Here is a 19,352-nt window from a genome sequence, read left to right on the forward strand (position 1 = left end):
AAACTTGCTGAAGTCACAATGTCTAAATGGATATTATGAGTTCAAAATCAAACAGGCCAGGCTAGTGTCCCAGTGAGTCTGGTCTGGGGGAATTGAGAAGAAGCAAATATACAGTGTGAAAGAAAGAGAAATTTTCTGACCAACAGGGATGTTTTCTTTTCTTTAACAAGAAGGATCACATGTTTCATTCTGTTGACCTTGCCTTGGCTGTTATGAATCTTAGCAATAAATCTCAAGGACAAAACTAGTAATCATACTAAATGTAGGGTATTATCCTCCATTTTCTATTGTAACTATGATTCTCAAATCTGTCAGTGCATTAAAAATCACTGGGGGAATATTTCAAAATGCAGATTCCTTAGGCTCAACCTCTGATACTAAATCAGAATTTCCATCAATAAGGATGATAAACAAAGCCAGAAAAATAGTTAGAAATATATAATTAAAGGCCTCAAGTGATTCTTAAGCCAAGCACTGTTTTAAAAGTCAGAGTCAGTAAGCTTTATCATCTTGATATTTGCATTTTTAATAGTTCTGTTGCAAGCGTCTCAATTGTAAGCTACCAAAGTCCTTGGTGAAAACATACTGAGAGCAAGTGAAGGGCAGGGGAAGAGGCTAGAAGAGAGAACAGATGAGAAAGAGAGAAGCCCGGAGACACGAGAAGACATGTTGGACTGAGTAGCTTAATCTAACTTTAGTATCTTGGAACAGACAAGGCTTGTCTAACCTTTGGAGAGAGACTTCTGTTACTCATCTAAGAAATAAAGCTTGCCTGGGGACTTTGTAGAGAAGTTCAGAGTCTCTGAAACTTTTTCATATAGTCCTCCGTTATTGGAAACTTCTTGTTTCCATATAATGGCTCCTAAGAGGCCTTATATGGAAATAGGAAGTTTCCTATTTCATTCCTTTTTGAGGAAGTGGAAATACCAAGAAAGAGTCTAAGGAGGAAGATGCGACTAAGTCCCACAGAGAAGGTGGGCCATGGACTGCAGGCCCCAGCTGGCTCTGGGAAGTGGTAGTTGGCCTTAGTCACTCAGTCGTGTCTGACTCTTTGGGACCCCATGGACTGTAACCTGCCAGGCTCCTCTGTCCGTGGGATTCTCCAGGCAAGAATACTGGAGTGGGTTGCCATGCCCTCCTCCAGGGGATCTTCCTGACCCAGGGATCAAACCCGGGTCTCCTGCACTGCAGGCAGATTCTTTACTGCCTGAACTACAGGGAAGTCCCAGTGGAGGCACAGTGTTCCAGGGAGGAGTGGATAAAAACTAGGCTGGGTTATTTCAGGTCAGTCCTGTCTTAACGTGGCTCATGGGAGATGGGATGCTGTTAGTGTGAGACAAGAGCTCAAATTGGCAACTGACTGGTTTTGATTTAATTACATAGCAAGATAGTTTCTTAAGAGCATACATCACCAGCCTTTCTCCTAAACATGGGTTTAATTTTCAACAAAACACTTCTCGCGTAAACAACATGTCGTTTCTAAACCCTTATTGCCATTCCCAGAACTGCTTGCAGCCTTTCAGAAACCCATTATTTTATAATTATAATCAAGACTATTAGGACAGGACAATTTGTGCCAAAAGCACATTTACACTCAGAATTGTCACTTAGCACTGTCACCAGGAGATATCATATCTATTTCTGTAGAAATCAAGGAGAGTAGCCGGCACTGCCTTATAAACTTACAGTTTCTAGATGGCATGGGAGGTACTGACCTTGTCTAAATTATTCTCCAATCAGCCCTCTGAATACCCCTGGTATAATAGCTGTTACTTGATTGAAAGAACGCGGCCCTGGGAATCAGGCCAACTTGGATTCGCATCCTAATTTTCCTCCTTCCCACTGGATGATTCACTTTGGATCTCAGTTTCTTCATCTGAAAAATGGCAAAACTATCAGGACTTGCCCATTTAATTTTAACAGTTAAGTGAATTAGTACACAGACTGGAACAGTCTCAGGAATATACCAAAAGTTTAAGTTTCCAAATATTAGTTATTATTGGGATTAATACATAGAAGCTGTGTGACCTTGGACATGTTACTCATCCTCTCTGGGCATGCCTTTCCTCTTTGTCACAGTGAGGAAACTGGTACCTAAGTCACAGAGTGGCGGAAGCAGTCAGATATGAGTACATGATGCTCATCATAAATATTTGGTTCCTTTTGGTCAGCTGTTTATTCCACATGCTTCACTATGAGCTGAAAGCCTCCGTGAGTTCCATAAAGGAACCCAGGGCGTGTGATCTTATTCCAGCCATCTGGAAGGCCTTTAGCTTTGGAATTTCCCCATAACTTCTGTGCTCAGTCACAGGTCCGTGATTTCCATCAGGAAGTCAGACTGACTAGAAAAATGATACAGCAACCTAAATGGGTTGTTTACAGGAAAGGCATGGTCCGGTGGACCTGATTAGTCCATTTTTTTAAGTCTGTCATTATGTGTATCCTTTTTATTTTTAAAATTAGTCCAGTAGCTTTATTGAAAGAGGAGGGCAGAGCCTCTCTCCCCTCTGTGGTCCTAGCACGGTTGGCCTCAGGCTCTGAGCATCCAGGCATCCTGTAGCCCAAGAGGCATCACGTGTGTCTTTAATTTACTTTTTGACAGGGTCCTATGGCTGCAGTAGTAACACGGATGAGTGACAATAGTAATAATCCTTTTTGGTCAACACTAATCAAAATTGTGATGGTGAGATAGGAGGTTTTATGCACTTCTGTGGGAGGAGGGTGTACTTTGTGAGGACAGTGCTGAATACAATACTGGCAATGGAGTGAAGTCGTCTTAGATCCTAACCTCAGAACTGCCCTTCATTAACAGGTGACCTTGGGCACTTTATAGAATGAAGTGTCAGTCTCCTCATCTATCAGCTGCAAATAATTAGCATTTTTCTAATTAATTGATATGACAAAGTAAATGCGATAGTATCTAAAAGGCCCTTGCACAGAATAATTGCTCAGTTGGAGGTAACTATTGTTATTTTTATTAGCATCGTCATAACAGCTTTTGAACTGTGGTGTTGGAGAAGACTCTTAAGAGTCCCTTGGACTGGAAAGAGATCCAACCTGTCCATCCTTAAAGGAGATCAGTCCTGGGTGTTCATTGGAAGGACTGATGTTGATGCTAAAGCTCCAATACTTTGGCCACCTGATGCACAGAGCTGACTCATTTGAAAAGACCCTGATGCTGGGAAAGACTGAGGGCAGGAGGAGAAGGGGACGACAGAGGAAGAGATGGTTGGATGACATCACCGACTCAATGGATATGGGTTTGGGTGAACTCCGGGAGTTGGTGATGGACACGGAGGCCTGGCGTGCTGCAGTCCATGGGGTCGCAAAGAGTCAGACATGACTGAGTGATTGAACTGAACTGAATAGCCCAGTAAAGTCTGCCAAGAAGATAGTGTCACTCCCATTTTATGTATGGAAATCTGAGCTTTCAGACACTTGAATGAATTGCCCAGAATCACACAACAAGTAAATGACGAGCCCGGCCCAGATCTTGGTTTCTACTTCCCCAGGAAGTTCACCATCCACTGAATCAGGATTCTGTTCTGATGAACAGGGTCTGGCTTTTGCCTCTTTTTAAATCCTAGCAGTGATATCTGATAATTCAGTGTGTTTTTCAGAATGAGGACCCTGCCATCTCTTTCCATTCTCCCTCCCTGAAGGTCGAATCCCTGAGTATGAGCCTCCTAGAGACTTTGAAAGTTCCAGGTTTCTAAGTCAGCTTCAGGCCAGGCTTGGAATCTTTATCACTTAAAAACAAATTTTGTTTATGTATTTATTTTTGGTGGTGCCGGGTCTAAGTTGCTGCCTGCAGGCTCTCTCTTGTTGCAGTGAATGGGGGCTACGCTCCAGTTCTGGTGCACGGGCTTCTCATCCTGGCGGCTCTCTTGCTGTGGCTCATGGCTGTGGGGCCTGTGGGCCCAGGAGTTGTGGCACACGGGTTGAGTTGCCCCACAGCATATGGAATCTTCCTAGACCAGGGATCGAACCCATGTCCCCTGAATTAGCTGATGGATTCTTAACACCTGGACCACCAGGAAAGTCCTCTTTCTCATTCTTAAGATAGCCCCTTCAAGCAGGTAAATTTAGAGCTGTGCCCCATCTCCCTTGCCCTATTTTATCTCTGTAGTCATCCTAGAGTATCAGAGAGGTTTACCCTTCCTATTCAAGGAAACAAAGTGAAATTAGAGAGTTTAAGAAACTCTTCCAAAATAATATCATAAAGGTGCAGCAGGACCAGGATTCAAACCCATCTGTATGCATCTGTTAGACTAGTAACCACATAAAGAAGTCCAGTTTTTTTTTTTTTTCTTTAAACCTGCCCCCCCATATTTAGCAATAATGGCTAGAATATTCCCTTGGAAGAAAATGAAAGCCAAATTTTCTAGCCACTCATGATTTTCATAGCATCTGTATTCTTCATTTAGCAAAATAGACTATTGACATACTAGTTACTAGGCTGAAATTTCTAAGCCCAAATTATCAGTTATTTGCGCCTCTCATTAAACAACCTAAAAGAAGTGAGACTCATGGTGCCACTAGGAAAGTTAGTCCAAGGGGCATGCTTTGTTGCTCCTCCTCCTCCTGACAGTCCAACTGAAATCCTGTGCTAGGGTGCATTGCTAAAGTTGATGTACTCAGACTATACCAGCTCAATCTCCTTATTGCATTGATTTCCAGTGACACATCCCTGCCATTTAATGAAGGGACAGAAGGGAATAGCCTTATTTGAAACCTTGTGGCAGAGAGGCTCTCTGAACACAGCTTGGTGGGGAAGTGCTATAAATACAGAAGCAGTTGCACCTATCTGGAAGGCCATTTGAAAAGACCTATATACATTAAAGTTCTGAAAGCCTCATGGAGAAGAATTCATTCCATCAGGAAAGATAGACAAAGTGGGAAAGGCTTAGTCCATCATGGTTGGAGGAAGTGGTTGATTTCAAGCACTGCCTCACGTCTCTCGCACAGCTCATTTTTCAGCCCATCGCACACCCTTTGGTTTAACCATCATATCTGGATTCTGGTGTTGAGCCCTGGCCAACCAGTGGAACCGCAAGTGAGCTAATTCTAATCAGGGAGTTTCTTTTTTACTTGGTCTCCATCCGTGGGATTGTCAGAACCCAAGCCTCCTTCTGGACTCTGTTACTTTTTCAGAAATCACCACCAGGTTCCTGGAAGGTCCCACCTGAACACAGAGGTGTCCTAAGAATAGACTGAAAGGTCTGTTGTGTTTAAATCCAAGCTCTGCCGTTTTCTACCTGTGGGACTTGAGTTAGTTACAGAGCCTTCATCTCCTAATGGGTGACAATGCTGATATTATTAGTGCCCATCTAATAGACATGGTAGGGACAGACAGAGTAGGGACCCAAAATTTGATGTCATAGATAAAACAACAGAATAGGGCTTAAAAATATCCACAAAGAATAATTATTATTAGAGAAGTTCTCTATTCCCCTTCTGCAAAGTCTTTGGAATATTTGGAGTTAAGGAGCCAAGTGGAGGAGGTGATTGAGAACATCCGTGCGGGGTAGGGAGTGGAATTCTGGAGCCCCAGAGACTGCATGGGCAACAGAGAACTGTGCTCTGGGATCTGGCAACCTTGAGTGGGAAGAACAGAGGCCATCATCTGCTGCAGAGATGATCCTTTGCTCATTCATCAGTTCTTCAAATAAGAAGGTGTAATACGTCTGTTATGTGACTGCCATTGAGCTCAGGGCTAGGGAAGCAAAAGATCAAGAGATACACTGTTCATTCCAGTCATTCTTGCAAGGGTTCCTGTGAGTTCCTGGAAGACTTCCCCCAACAACCACCACCCCAGAACCTGCTGGTGATGTCTAGAGAGGGTATAGAGTCCAGAAGGAAGCAGGGGTTCTGAGAACCCTGTGGGTGGAGGCTGAGACAGAGGAAAGCTGCCTAGTTACACTTCCAGTCCTCCTGTGGTCTCACAGGTTGGGAAAACACCAATCGGTAAGATGGTATAACTGAGGAGACCACTCACTCAGTGTTTCTCCCTGTGGCCTTTTCATCGAGTCCCAGGGGATTGCTCTTGTTTGATTGCTAAGCCATGCCTGACTCTTTTGCGACCCCATGGACTGGAGACCAACAAGCTCCTCTGTCCATGGGATTTTCCAGGCAAGAATACTGGAGTGGGTTGCCGTTCCCTTCTCCAGGCGATCTTCCCAAGCCAGGGACTGAACCCCCGTCTCCCACATTGTCGGCAGTTTCTTTACCACTGAGCCACCATGGAAGCCCCCTGGAGGTGTACACCCCTAGAAAGTGCTGTTTGTATTGAACAAGTACTATTTTTAATATAAGAGTTTTGCAAAGTAATAGTCTACCCTCTTTTTATATTTGAATTAACTGGACTCTCAGGGAAGTAAATCTAAGGTCTAGAAGGTGAGTGGGGACTGGGAGTTTTGGCTTTCTCCAAAGCTACGCTATCCCAAACAACAGAGGCAGTCTCTTTGGAGTCAGGACAGGGAACCACCATGCTAAAGTTTACTCTAAGTGGTTTTTTTTTTTCCTCTTCTGTTCCTCATCAAGATTTTCTAGTTCCAACTAACTACACTTGTCCACATATAGTATTTTTTTTTAATCTCCCTCATTCCCTTTATGGAAAGAAAGTTATTATAAATAAATCACTCAGTATATATATATAATGTATGTATGCATATGTATTTACCTAATGATTCATGGTTTCAGTGAAAAACCCTTGACTACTGTCAACCACAAAGAGAAGTTCAGGAGTTTCACTTCCTGTTTTGTGAGCTTAAAGCATGAAGCAGTGGAAAGTAAGCTGCCCAGTGTCAGCTGAAAGCCCAGTTCAGGCCCTGCCACTTTACTCTGTGGCCTAATAAATATACTTCCTTGAACTTCTGGTTTTACACCAGTAAAATGGTGAAACTACTTCTTTATCTGCTACCCCACTTGCATCATAAGAAATTCAAATGTGGTTATAATTGTGCAAATATATCCTAAGATATAGGATATTATACAAATTTGAGACATTAGTATTAATTTTTCTTTTCTTTCTATTCCACCCTTCATCTCTCTTTAATCCAGAGAATTTAAATGGCTGGAAAGAACCTGTCCTAAGACTAAATTTCCTCTTTCTTTCCCTTATGTTTCTGTCATATCATTTCTTTCCTTTCTTGCCTACTTCACCTGAAGTTTTCACAATTCAAAGTAGGGAGAGAGGAATGGTAGGAATAAGGCCAGTGACAAACTTGTATGCAGGAAATATTCCACTTGGGTTTTGATTTTCCTCCTTGGAGTCATATATGTGCTTGAAGTAATACACAGATACAAAATGCACACTTAAATATGAACATACACACTTACATATAGCCTAGACACACATAAAAACCCACGCCTTCAAGCATACTGAGAATCTAACACAGACATCTGTATATGAGAAATCACATGCCAACACCAGAGTGAGGACCTAAGTCAAACAGCTGAGACATCAACATCAGTACAAATACTCCCCTTACAATGTAATCACACTTTCTTCCACGCAGATATGATCACACAAACATGAACAGGAACACGTAGAGGCATGTGGTCAAACACATGTGCCCACTTTCACTGGCACATGAGACCTATACACACACTCAGGCATGCTCAGCAACTTCAACCGTGCTCCGACCAAAATACCCTCTGGAACACTCAGTCACAAACACATTCCTCATGTGGCCATATATTTCAGTTTTGACAACTGTATTTTCCACACGTCCTCTTTGCCCTTTCTTTGCACCACGCTGACGAAGCTGGATGAGTGTGCTTTTCTAAGAATTCACCTTAACATGACCCACAGTAACCTCGGGGACATTATTTTCTCAAAAATGACATCAGCTCTTTCCTAAATATGGTCATGGAGAGACACCCAACAGGAAAGAACAAGGCAGGCTCCCCACCTCAAACCATTTCAAAATACCTTGAAAAATTCAATTGTCTATCAAATAAAACCCACTTGCTGCACAAGAAAAATTTTGCTGCAATTCTCATTATGTGGTCACCCCAGCTCTATCAGCCCACATGTTTCTGGGGTCATTGAGAAAAACTGACCTCCAAAGGTCACCCCACCTCTTACCCTGCCTCTAACCTGAATTTCTCATTATGAGGCCAGGAAGTTGGACCTATTTCCCTCTATTAAAATAAGTGCCACTTTCAACCAAATTATTTTGATACTACCTTCAGGACAGTCATAACTTACTAGGTAGTAACTTCAGAATGACATCAAGTGACAAAATGATAGACTGTATTTTACATATTTCCTCAAAAGATAGTAGTTAAATATGGATATGTCCAGCATGTCTCTAAGAGTTTTATTTATGGTATGGGTTGATAGAGAAGACGTGGAAAATGAGAACTGGATTTATAAAGACAAAAATATATCAGGACCTAATAGTTAATAAATAGAACATGCTAAAGGATAACCAGGACGTTTGTGAATTGACATAAAGTGGAGGGGAATCTGAATCAGGAGTCTTCTGGGTCAGAAAGTAGAATTTAAACTGTATCCAATAGAAAAAGGAAAAGTGAGCCAAGACCTAGATCAATCAAAACGACCAAAAACACCTTGTTTTAACATGGCTAAAACATATAACCTGAGGCAGTTTCTACTTGAAGGACTCAGGAGAAGAAGTCTGTCCTTTTTTACTCTCACAGAGGCCCAGTCTCTTAGCTCTAATTCAGTTTGATGGGGTAAGAGTTTAGTTGACTTTCCCTGCCCTGGACTCCTTAGCTGAATTGGTTGAAACATCCCCCGGGAAGTTCTGTATTTTAGCACAGTATTTATTCCCTCTACACTGTAAGCTCCACGAGGCTGGCAGTCCTATAGGGCTCGCGTACCACTGAATCACCAGTCTTTAGCACGATGCTTGGTACATGGCGGCATTTACTTGTTAACTGAACACGCCCTGCATCCATCTGGGAAAGAAGCACATCAGGGGATTCTCCTCCTCAGGTGGAGGTTGTCGCTTCTTGCGTGGGTTGGTTTCTGCATCTGCTGTTCCTTCTGGACTCTGGGGTTTACCAGCCAGCAAGGCTTTTCTGAGTCTTCTCCAGAAGACATGCCGCCCCAGGACACTGTCCTCCCACTCCAGGTAGGTGTTCCTGCTCAGAAGGCGATAGAGCTCCACCTGCTGCCGCAGGAGAGACTTCTCCAGCTTCTGCAGGACGATGAAGATGATGCCAGCATGGCTGCTCAGAAACTGCCAGGTCTGGGCAATCTCATACTCGAAGATACACCATCGGCTCTGGATGAAGTGCTGGGACACCACGACAATAACCTTACGGCTTTTGTGGAAACCCTCCTGGATGATATTGGCGGCGATGGCCACCCCAGGAATAAAGTCCCTGTAGTGAAGGCAGAGCTGAAAGGGGGGCACGCCCTCCTCCAAGTTCTTTACCAGTTCATTCCGCACCCAGTCTTCATCCTGGCTCGAGTAGATGACAAAGGCATCATAGGTGCTCTCGCCCCTGCCATACTTTTTGCAGCCAGCAAGAAGCATCAGGTGGAAATAGAACTTGTAGACTAGGATTCCTACCACAGACACCAGGAGCACAGTGACCACCGACACACTGATGATCGTCTTGCTCAGCTGACAAGTGGCGTTCCTGAAGCTAAGCACTGGCATGTTCTCCATATCTAAAGGCTCTGCACACATCATTTGCTCAGCTCCCACCAAGAGCTGCCTCTGGTCCTTGACCCACTGCAGGAAACTCTGATGTTCACAAACACAAGCAAATGCATTCTGAGTAAGATTTAGCCAAGTGAGGCTCCTTGGCAAATTCTGTAGTTCTTGCTCCTTAGAGGCCATGATACGGTTGAAACTGCAGTCTAGGATCCGGAGCGAGTGGAGTGGTTCATAAAGAAATGTATCCAATAACAAGAGTTTGTTGTGACTCATATTCAGCACCTGAAGGCTAGAGAGGGAGTGAAATGCTGTCTGGGCTACCTGTTCCAGTTGACACTTAGAGAGGTCCAAGACGGTTAAGTTAGTCAGTTCTGTGAAGATGTCAGGGAGCAAGTTGTTCTGAAAAGAGTTGCCTGCCATTTTCAAGGTTTGCAGACTGACTAAGCCAGTAAAGATGCCATGGAAGACAATGCGGATGTTGGTATAAGAAATATCAAGGTAGCGGAGGTTTCTGAGTGATAGGAATGCTGAAAAAGCATTGATCTGTTTCAGAGTGGAATGCTGAAAATCCAGGTGTTCTAGTTGCTCTAAGCCCATGAAGTTTGAACCTAAGGTAATGACATCATTGAAGCTCAGATCTAAATGCTTCAGGTTGGTTGTCCCAAAATCAGTGTGAGAACAGCAACCCTTGAAACTCAGGTGATTTCTTTTGAGATCTAGATACTGAAGGCTCGGTAGCTGAAACTCAGTGAAAGTGCTTATATCTTTGTTGTCTGTGAAAACAAACTTTTTGAGAGAACTGAGCTTCAATGCAGGAAACTTGTCAAAGTCACAGTTAATAATTTCTAAGTGTTGCCATCTAAAATCTTTAAGAAGGGCTTGTAGGCTTCCTAAAGATATACTCAACAGAGAAATCACAGAAACATTTGCCAAACAATTAAATAAGTCTGTATCGTCCCCTGAGAATTTGTCCAAGTACGCTATCCGGAATTGTTCAATGGTCAGGTTGCACAGTCCCTCCAGGAAAGATCTGTCAAATCTTTGCAACTTCCTTTCATTTTTAAATTCTCCCAAAACCAGCCGGTTGGTTTTTAAACCAGCCAGACCTTGAATACAGGTTTTCATGACATGTGAACTGTTAAAATTACTTCGCAGAGTCAATCCATTGAGCTTAATTTCTTTAAAGGTACCTGGTTCAATAAAGTCTAAAGGGTTCAAGGACAAATCTAAAGAGAGGTTGAGTAGGGGCATTTGATGTAGAACTTTCACATCTTCATAATAAATATTTTGGATTTTGTTGTTAGAAAGATCCAAGTGCTCCAGATTGGGCAGGTTAGAAAAATATTCAGGTAACTTGAAGGAATGGATAAAATTGTGAGCCACATTAAGCTCTTTCAAGGTTTTGAGATGTCCAATGGGGAAGTCATTTAGAGAGACTAGGTTTGTCTCCACGGCCACCAGCTTCTGTAAACTTGATAGCCCAGAAAAGGCTCCCCAGGCTAAACTCTGGATAGGGTTTCCCGTCAGTATCAAGGTGGAGAGGTGGTTTAGGCCCTGAAATGTGTCGTCTTCAATAATCTTAATTTCACATCTACAAGAAAAAGAGATACAGATTATATAATATTTCTGCTGAATAGGAAACCAAAATGAAATATCAACCCAGTCATCTAGGTCTCCACACAGATATAACAATGCTATATAATGGTGCATAAGCAAAAATATCCAGCAAGGCAGATGAAACAAAGAAGTCCGGCAAATTTGGTACTGTCACACTAGTCCATGACAATCTTTTCTATCACACGAGGCACACATGCTAAGCAGAGGCAGTCCATCCAACAGAGGAAAATCAGTTAAAGATGAATGATTGGGGCCCCTGAAGACTGAACCTCAGATCAACTTTAGCCATTTCCTGAAACACATAATTGTGATTATATATCCAACTGGTAAGATGAGATAGATAGTTGTTAATTGCTAGGCATGATAAATGACTGCTGAATGCCAATTTCAAAGATATAGAAATTATACCTAAATGTCACAGATATCCTTACTATTCAAGAAAAATTCCCCATATAATAAGGGGACTCAAAGAGAAAGAATGTGCCTGCCAATGCAGGAGAGCTGGGTTTAATCCCTGGGTCAGAAAGAGCCCCTGGAGAAGGAAGTACCAAACCACTCCAGTTTTCTTGCCTGGGAAATCCCATGGATGGAGGAGCCTGCCAGTCCGTGGGGTCATAAAAACTTGCACATGACTCAGTGACCAAACAACAACAATATCACTTTAGAGAAGCAGAGGATGAAGATGAAGGGAACATACAACTTGGAAGCAGGATGTGGATATGAATCTCTGGCCTGTTGTCAACAAGCCATGTGAATATATACTGAAACTCTCCAAGCCTCTGTTTGCTCATCTACAAAAAGAAAAAAAAAAAATGTATCAGTAGATTTCCATAGGGACAAAAGCCTGGCTGGTCTATCACGAAAACATCCATTGAAAATAAGTAGAGTTATTGACGGTACCTGAAGACACTGTGAAGTGAGGTGAAAAGGCAGAGCGTCTATTGCACCATAATCTGTCCTTATCTTGATCTAGCATCTCCTCCTACTAACCGGGGAGGGAACTAGCCTCTCTCTAGGAACATATTTAAAGCTTCTGAGGGCAGTTCCTTGGCTACATGGTGGGTCGAAGATCAATTTTAGGGACGCTGATGAGAAACCATTTTTCTTTAAAATTAAAGAATATTGGTCTGGCTACCTCAATTTGGTACAGTTCTTGACAAAATTCTTACTCAGAAAACCGAAATTCAGAAACGAATGGAATGCTATAATAGTATTTTATACTTATAAGGTCTACTTTGCAAGGTCTTTAATATATATAACATGTTACTCTCAGTATCACAGTTAACCCTGTGGTGTAAGGTTCATCATTTATGTGTCACAGACATGAAACTGAGACTCAGGTCAAATGTAGAGACAAGCCTCCAGCCACATGGCAGTAAATGTTGGAGGAGGACTCAGCTCAAGTATTCTGACTTCCATGGGGCTCCATGTCACTGCCTTCAAAATGCTTGGTTCCTACCTTTGTTGTAGTTTATCAATATCCAAGTTAGAGTATAAAACATCAGATGATCACTCTTCTACAGAAATATCTACTATCTTCGTATCCTTTATTAAGAGTTTCTATAATAAAATGTTACATATGTTTCTCCACTTTTCACAAACTCTTATAGAGATTATAGTCTATTATGCATTACTTTTCTAAATAAGGTCCCTAATGATGTAAATATTTTAGGAACAAGACTCAGTTCTCCCCAAAATGATGATAATAACTTCGCCTGTTCTAATGAATGATACACTTCGTTGTATCAGAAAAGAAAATACTAGTCACTGTTCATTCTTACAGCAGATGTTTTCCTTTGATCATGCATCTTTCTCTTTCTTGTATCTTCCTAATTCCCTATCCTGTACCTCACTTTCAATATTCTAGACATTATCTGAATCCAACTCCATTCAAGAACTCTGTCTTAATTACTCACTGCATATGTATGTTAGTCACTCATTCATGTCCAACTCTTTGCGACCCCATGGATTATGGCCCACCAGGCTCCTCTGATCATGGGGATTCTCCAGGCAAGAATACTGGAGTGGGTTGCCGTGCCCCCCCATAGGGAATATTCCCAAGCAAGGGATTGAACCCAGGTCTCCTGCATTGCAGGTGGATTCTGTGCCCACTGAGCTATCAGGGAAGCCCAGTGGCTCTCTGCATAGAAGTCTCCTTTTCTGTACAACACAATGTATTTTCTCTAGTTTTCAAATAACTTGTCACCTACTCTTATATATTATTATCTTTATCTCAGGTTCAAAATCCAAAATCAGAATCAAGTAACATGTATTGAATGCCTACTATATGCCCAGCACCATGCTCAGGTTTAACATATTAATTCTTTTAAGTGGATATGCCCTCCTTAATAGCTAGGGTTGTGTGTTACATATCAACATATTCTTGTTTCCTAGCAGAGTGAACAACATATAGCAGCAAGTAGTTAATAAATTTTTGCTGATGAAAGAATTTGAGTCAGTTTACTCCCCTGACTTAAGAGAAAATCAGAGATAGAATTTTCCTTAGAAACTGTCTCATCCAACTGCTTTCACAAATAAAAAAGCTGAGACCTGAAGAAGGGAGATAGCTTGCCCAAAGTTATGTAATAAGTAAGATGTCTGTTGAGTGAATAATTAAGTGAATGAAAAGGAGACCTCATGAATCAGGCTTTCTGACTTGAGAATGAAATGACAATACCATGAACATTTCTCCTTGTACAGTGGTAGAACTCATGCATTACCTGGATAAATCCAGCACTTGCAGTTCTGGGAAGCTGGAGAAGTTATGGCTGCCTAAATGTCTCAGGTAGTTAAAGCTCAGGTCCAGCATCTTGGTTGATATGGGGATGTTGTCGGGGATTTTGTAGAGATTCAGCTCCATGCATTGGTAACTAATGTTAGGAACAACCTGAAATGATTAGATATTAGATGCGGTGTCTTCCTGCATGCACCTTAGCAGACTTCCCAGCAACTCTCCTCTCCTAGACTACAGCCTTGGAGGCTACTGGGACGAGCAAAGAGACCAGTCAACCTTCTTTCAAACATCCATCCATCCAATCATAAGTCACCTGATCATCTGTTCATCCATCCACTTATCCCTTCATTTATCCACTCACTTCATTCTTATAAAAGGTCTTACTCTAGATTAGAAAAGGAAAAGCACCTACCCGATGTTTAACCTCTACTCTCTCAATGGCAGCATTCAGCAAGAAGCAATGGAGTCTCGTGGTGAAGATCTGAAGCACTAGAGTCCAAAAGCCCTAGATATCACCCTAGCTCTTCCCTGTGATTTGCAGGAAGGCATTGTGTTGTTGCTATTGTTTTTCTAAATATACCTCTCATGTATACACGTTTAAAGAGACTTCCAGTCAAGTCTTCTGCACTTCCTTGGTCATAGCCCAATTTTTGCCAATTTTACTCTTTCCCTTGGATCACTCATAGCTCAGTTGGTTAAGAATCAGCCTGCAATGCAGGAGACCCCAGTTCAATTCCTGGGTCAGGAAGGTCCGCTGGAGAAGGGATAGGCTACCTACTTCAGTATTCTTGGGCTTCCCTTGTGGCTCAGCTGGTAAAGAACCTGCCTGCAACGCGGGAGACCTGGGTTCGATCCCTGGATTGGGAAGATCCCCTGGAGAAGGGAAAGGCTACCAACTCCAGTATTCTGGCCTGGAGAATTCTGGGTCACAAAGAATTGGACACAACTGAACAAATTTCACTTTCACTTGGATCACTGACCTTTGAGCAGATGAGGTAGAAATGAGGACAAATATTTGACGTGTACAGACTCCGGTGGTGGAACCTAACACTTGATACTGCCTTGGTTCCTAAGCTGATATCTATCACATATTCCCAAATTCTTTGTAAGCCTTGTTCTCCAACTTCCCATTTAGTTTCCTTATTCTCTGATTCTTCAACAAAATTCTCTGCTTAAGCCAGCTAATTTTGGTTTTCAGTTTAAAACGCATAGAATCTGTTAAAAGGATTAATGAGATAAGGTTTTTAAAGAGATTATCTCAAAGCCTATTACAGTGTAAGTGATCAATACATTGTTAACATGTATTATTATTGGCTATTATTAATTCTCCACTGTATGAGGCTTAGGTCTTATATGTTACATACTTGAATTTAATCTGCAAATAAACCTTTTAAAGAATAAGAATTCAGCAAGATGAAGTAATATGTGTAAAGTCTCAAAGGCCACAGTGCAGCTCTTTACTTTATTCACTTGATCCTGAAATGTTATTCCTCAGAGCATCTGCACAGCCCATACTGTCTAATAGGGAGTGGGGCCAGGGTCATCCCTTAGCTCCTTTTATTCTCCTTCAGGGGAGACATCACTATCTAACATGATGCCTTCTGTGTGATTGTCACATACATACTGCTTGTTTCCCTCTCTAGATGGTAAACTTTGAGAATCTAGCTCTCTGTTATGTCTCCAGCACTCAGAAAGATGCCCAGAAAATGGTTAGTGCTCAATAAATATTTGTTGAACAAATGAATGGATAACTGATTCCATGGAGGTTTATTCAAATCCCGCTGAAGACGTTTGCTATCAAGTGCTGTGGTTACCGCAAAGACCAATGTGGTGCGGCTCCAGACTCCCATCAGCTCCCCATCCAGAGTAAGGGCCAGGGTAGGCCACAACTCATTCCCGAAAAGGGTCTTAAACCAGGCTTGGAAAATGTCCCTTTGGTTCAGAAAAGGTAGATATCAATCCTGGATTCTGAGACTATCGATTGTATAGAAGGCTTCCAAGAAAAGGAAAATTTCAAGGCAAATCTGGAAGGATAAGTGAGATTTGGATATGTGGAAAGAGGAAGAAGGAGGGAAGAGCGTGAGTCCCGAGAGGTGGAAAACTAGCTCCACTTAGATGGAGTGTGGCAGGGGTATGAAACCTAACCAGATGGGGAGCCAGAGCCAGGTCCGGGGGGCCCTATACTCTGTCCTACGGCGATACTTGTGAGTCGTTTAACATCTACAAATTGAGCAACCACATGCGCTAGGCACTGGGACACAGTGACAAGTAAAACCAGCAATGATCTTGCCCTTTTACAAATACCATGTCAACATAAAGACAAATAATGAGCAATAAATATATGTATTCACACACTAAATGTATTTTATATATGCATATGTATGGGCTTCCCTGGTGGCTCAGTTCATAAAGAAACCGCCTGCACTGCATGAGATCCAGGTTCGATCTCTGGCTGGGAGAGATCCGTTGGAGAAGGAAATGGCAAGTCCCTCCAATATTCTTGCCTGGAAAATCCCATAGATAGAGACAGGGGACTGCAGTTTATGGGGTTGCAAAGAGTCGGACACAACTGAGTGCACACATACACACTCACACGTGTGTGTATACACACACACACACACAGTGGTGTACTATGAGAAAAAAGTAAAGCAGCAGGACTTCCCTGGGGGTCCCGTGACTGGACTTTGTGTTCCCAATGCAAGGGGCCTGGATTCAACCCCTGGTCAGAGAACTAGATCCCAGGTATTGCAATTAAGAGTTTGCAAGCCACAACTGAAAAATCCTGAATGCCACAAATAAGACCCAGTGCAGCCAAATAAACAAATAAATATTTTTTAAACGAATAAAAATAAATAGCATAGGACATTAAAGGCAAATACAGGGAGTGAGGAGCTTTATATGAGGCAAGCAAGCAAGCCTTCCCAGAGGAGGTAACATTTAAGCAGAAATTTGAATGAAGTGAGGGACTAAGCTATGAACATATCTAGGGCTATATTGTCCAATTGGGTAACCACAAGCCACACACAGCTATTGAACATGAGAAATGTGGATAGTTTGATATAATAAATGTAAAAGAAATGGTATAATATGTGCTAAAACTCAAGGACATAGTACCAAAAAGAAAAAAAACGTAAAATATCTTAATTGTCTAGTATATATTGCATTTTGAAATAGTATTTTTAATAAACAAAGTCAAATAAAAATACTACTAAAATTAAATTCACCTACTTTTAATTTATTTAATATGGCTACTAGAACATAGTTTAAAACATCGTTTTAAATTTAGCTAGTTAAAATTATGTTAATGTGGTTAAATAAAAATTTAGTTGAATTTAGTTAAATGTATTATTTAAATTTAAATAACTTCATGTGACCCATTGAACAGCACTCATCTAGGGGTAAAGGCATTCATTCTAGCTAGAGGAAATTGCAAGTGCAAAGGGCACCATGGTAGGAAAAGGTCCCTGACAGTGATGGAGAATTATTAAAAGCTCTAAAGGACAGTAATATCTTAGAGTTGAATCTCGAAAAACAACAAACAAATAGCAGATGAATATGAGCAGATTAGATTAAAGGAAGCAGGCTGTGGGGTCAGGAGACTGGTCACTGTCCAAGCATCGAGGCCAGGGGAACTGGGGATCTGCCCTAGGGTACGCTGAGGTGATGGACAGAGGGAACAAGTTTTGGAAAATGAGAGCATCTGGGGCATGGGAAAGAGGAGGAGACAGGAGAAGCTGTGATTTTATCCCGCGATGACCATAATTGGAGGATCTATATGCACTGATTGAACAGCAGGAGAGACACAGAGGAGGACAGTGAGCCGTGTGTGGGCAGGGAGTGGCGGGGACAGGGGACTTTAGATGACACGATTTCCCCTATGTCCTCACTGTCCAGGCTCTGACTATGCTTTTCTTGTGTTTCTGCCACACCCTGAACCCCAGGACATTTCTGTGGCTGTTTGCTGCTGCCGTGGGTTTCCAAAGCAATAGTCAAGTCCATGCAGGAGGAAAAAACAGGAGACCCTTTCTGAATGAGATTACAAACCAGCTGGCTGGTGTTTCGCAAAGAAAGCATTGCATTAGCTGACGTTTTGCATCTTTCCCTGTCTCCTGTTCTTCTCTATGACTCTGTCTCTGTCTTTATCTCTCTGTCTCTCCTTGTCTTTGCCAACTCTTTTTCTTTTCATTTTTTGGACAGAACTAGACTAGATTTAGAAATCCGAAATCTACATAGAAAGTTCTTTCTATTAAGAGACAAAAAACAAACAAACAAACGAATCTTCCTGATACTGAAAGGGGCAAAGCAACAGCTCGAAACAGTGTACAAACCACAGCGGAAAGGAATGACAGGAAGCAGGCTTCTTAAAACTTTCTATTAAAGTCTATGGTTCTTTTATTGATGTAAAAACTAGTCTCAGAGAGGTTTAAGGACTTCTTCAAAGTCACATAGCCCAGATGTGGAACAATAGGGATTCTAAGCAGGTGGCCTAAAGTTCCCATGTAATTCCTAAGTGGGGCACATGCCTCGGGCTGCCTGTTAATGCCCTGTAACCATGAATCATTTGATTCCTGCGGTTTCTTACTTTAAAGTAATTTGATCTGTTTGCAAATGAACCTAACCAGGGCCCAGCACAGGGAAACTGAGCAGAGAGCAGTTTTTCAGAAGCAAGGCCAAGCTCAGGGAAGCCACGTACCTGTACGCAAGGGTCCCAGCTCTCGGTTCGCAGGCAGGAGAGGATGGCCGTGGCTGGGATCAGAGCCGCAGCCAGGCGGGCACGCGCCATCATCCTGGCATTTTCTGTGACCAGAAGTGGCTCTGTGAAAGCATGACCCTCTGTCTGTGCCGGCCAGGGCAGCCTCCGAGGCACTGTAGTGTCGTCTCTCCCCGGCTTGGTGCCCCAGGGCACTGCCCCTATTCAAAGCAGTGCTGGGTTACGGGAGGAGAGGAAGTGAGAGGGGCAGCCTTAGCTTTCTGGACTTTCGTTTCTCTGATATTTATCTCCTCTGCCACCGGAGGGGAAGTTAGAGGAAGAAGAAGAAAACGTCTGCAGACCAGGGGCTGAAGTAACAACAAGAGGAAGCTGGCTTTTATCCCAGGAAGTCATCTGACCTCAGGGTTAGTGAATTTAGGAAAGCAATCAGACTGGTCAAACAGCCTGTGTGACTACCCAGGAACTGTGGCTTTCTGCTTTCGTTTTGTAGTGCAAACTTACTGTTAAATGTTCATTTCCTATGTTCCAGCCATAACAAAATACCCTGGACTAGGTGACTTAAACATTCATTTTCTCACGAAGTTCTGGAGGCTAGACGTCTGCGCTCAAGGGATCAGCAGGCTTAATTTTTCAGGCTCTCCCCTTGGCT

At 42.4% G+C, this 19,352-nt stretch overlaps 1 protein-coding gene across 1 annotated transcript; it reads right to left on the minus strand.

Annotated features, from left to right (window-relative positions):
* Positions 1-8,313: 8,313 nt before the first annotated feature.
* TLR4 (toll like receptor 4) lies at positions 8,314-19,058 on the minus strand. Its single transcript, XM_005891938.2, is given in 4 exon segments — positions 8,314-8,991; positions 8,994-11,232; positions 13,979-14,145; positions 18,686-19,058. Coding segments are annotated over 4 exon segments (2,526 nt in total). The 5' UTR covers positions 18,779-19,058; the 3' UTR covers positions 8,314-8,964.
* Between the last annotated feature and the right edge of the window lie 294 nt (positions 19,059-19,352).

Source organism: Bos mutus, chromosome 8, assembly GCF_027580195.1.
Source record: "Bos mutus isolate GX-2022 chromosome 8, NWIPB_WYAK_1.1, whole genome shotgun sequence".
Lineage (NCBI taxonomy): Eukaryota > Metazoa > Chordata > Mammalia > Artiodactyla > Bovidae > Bos > Bos mutus.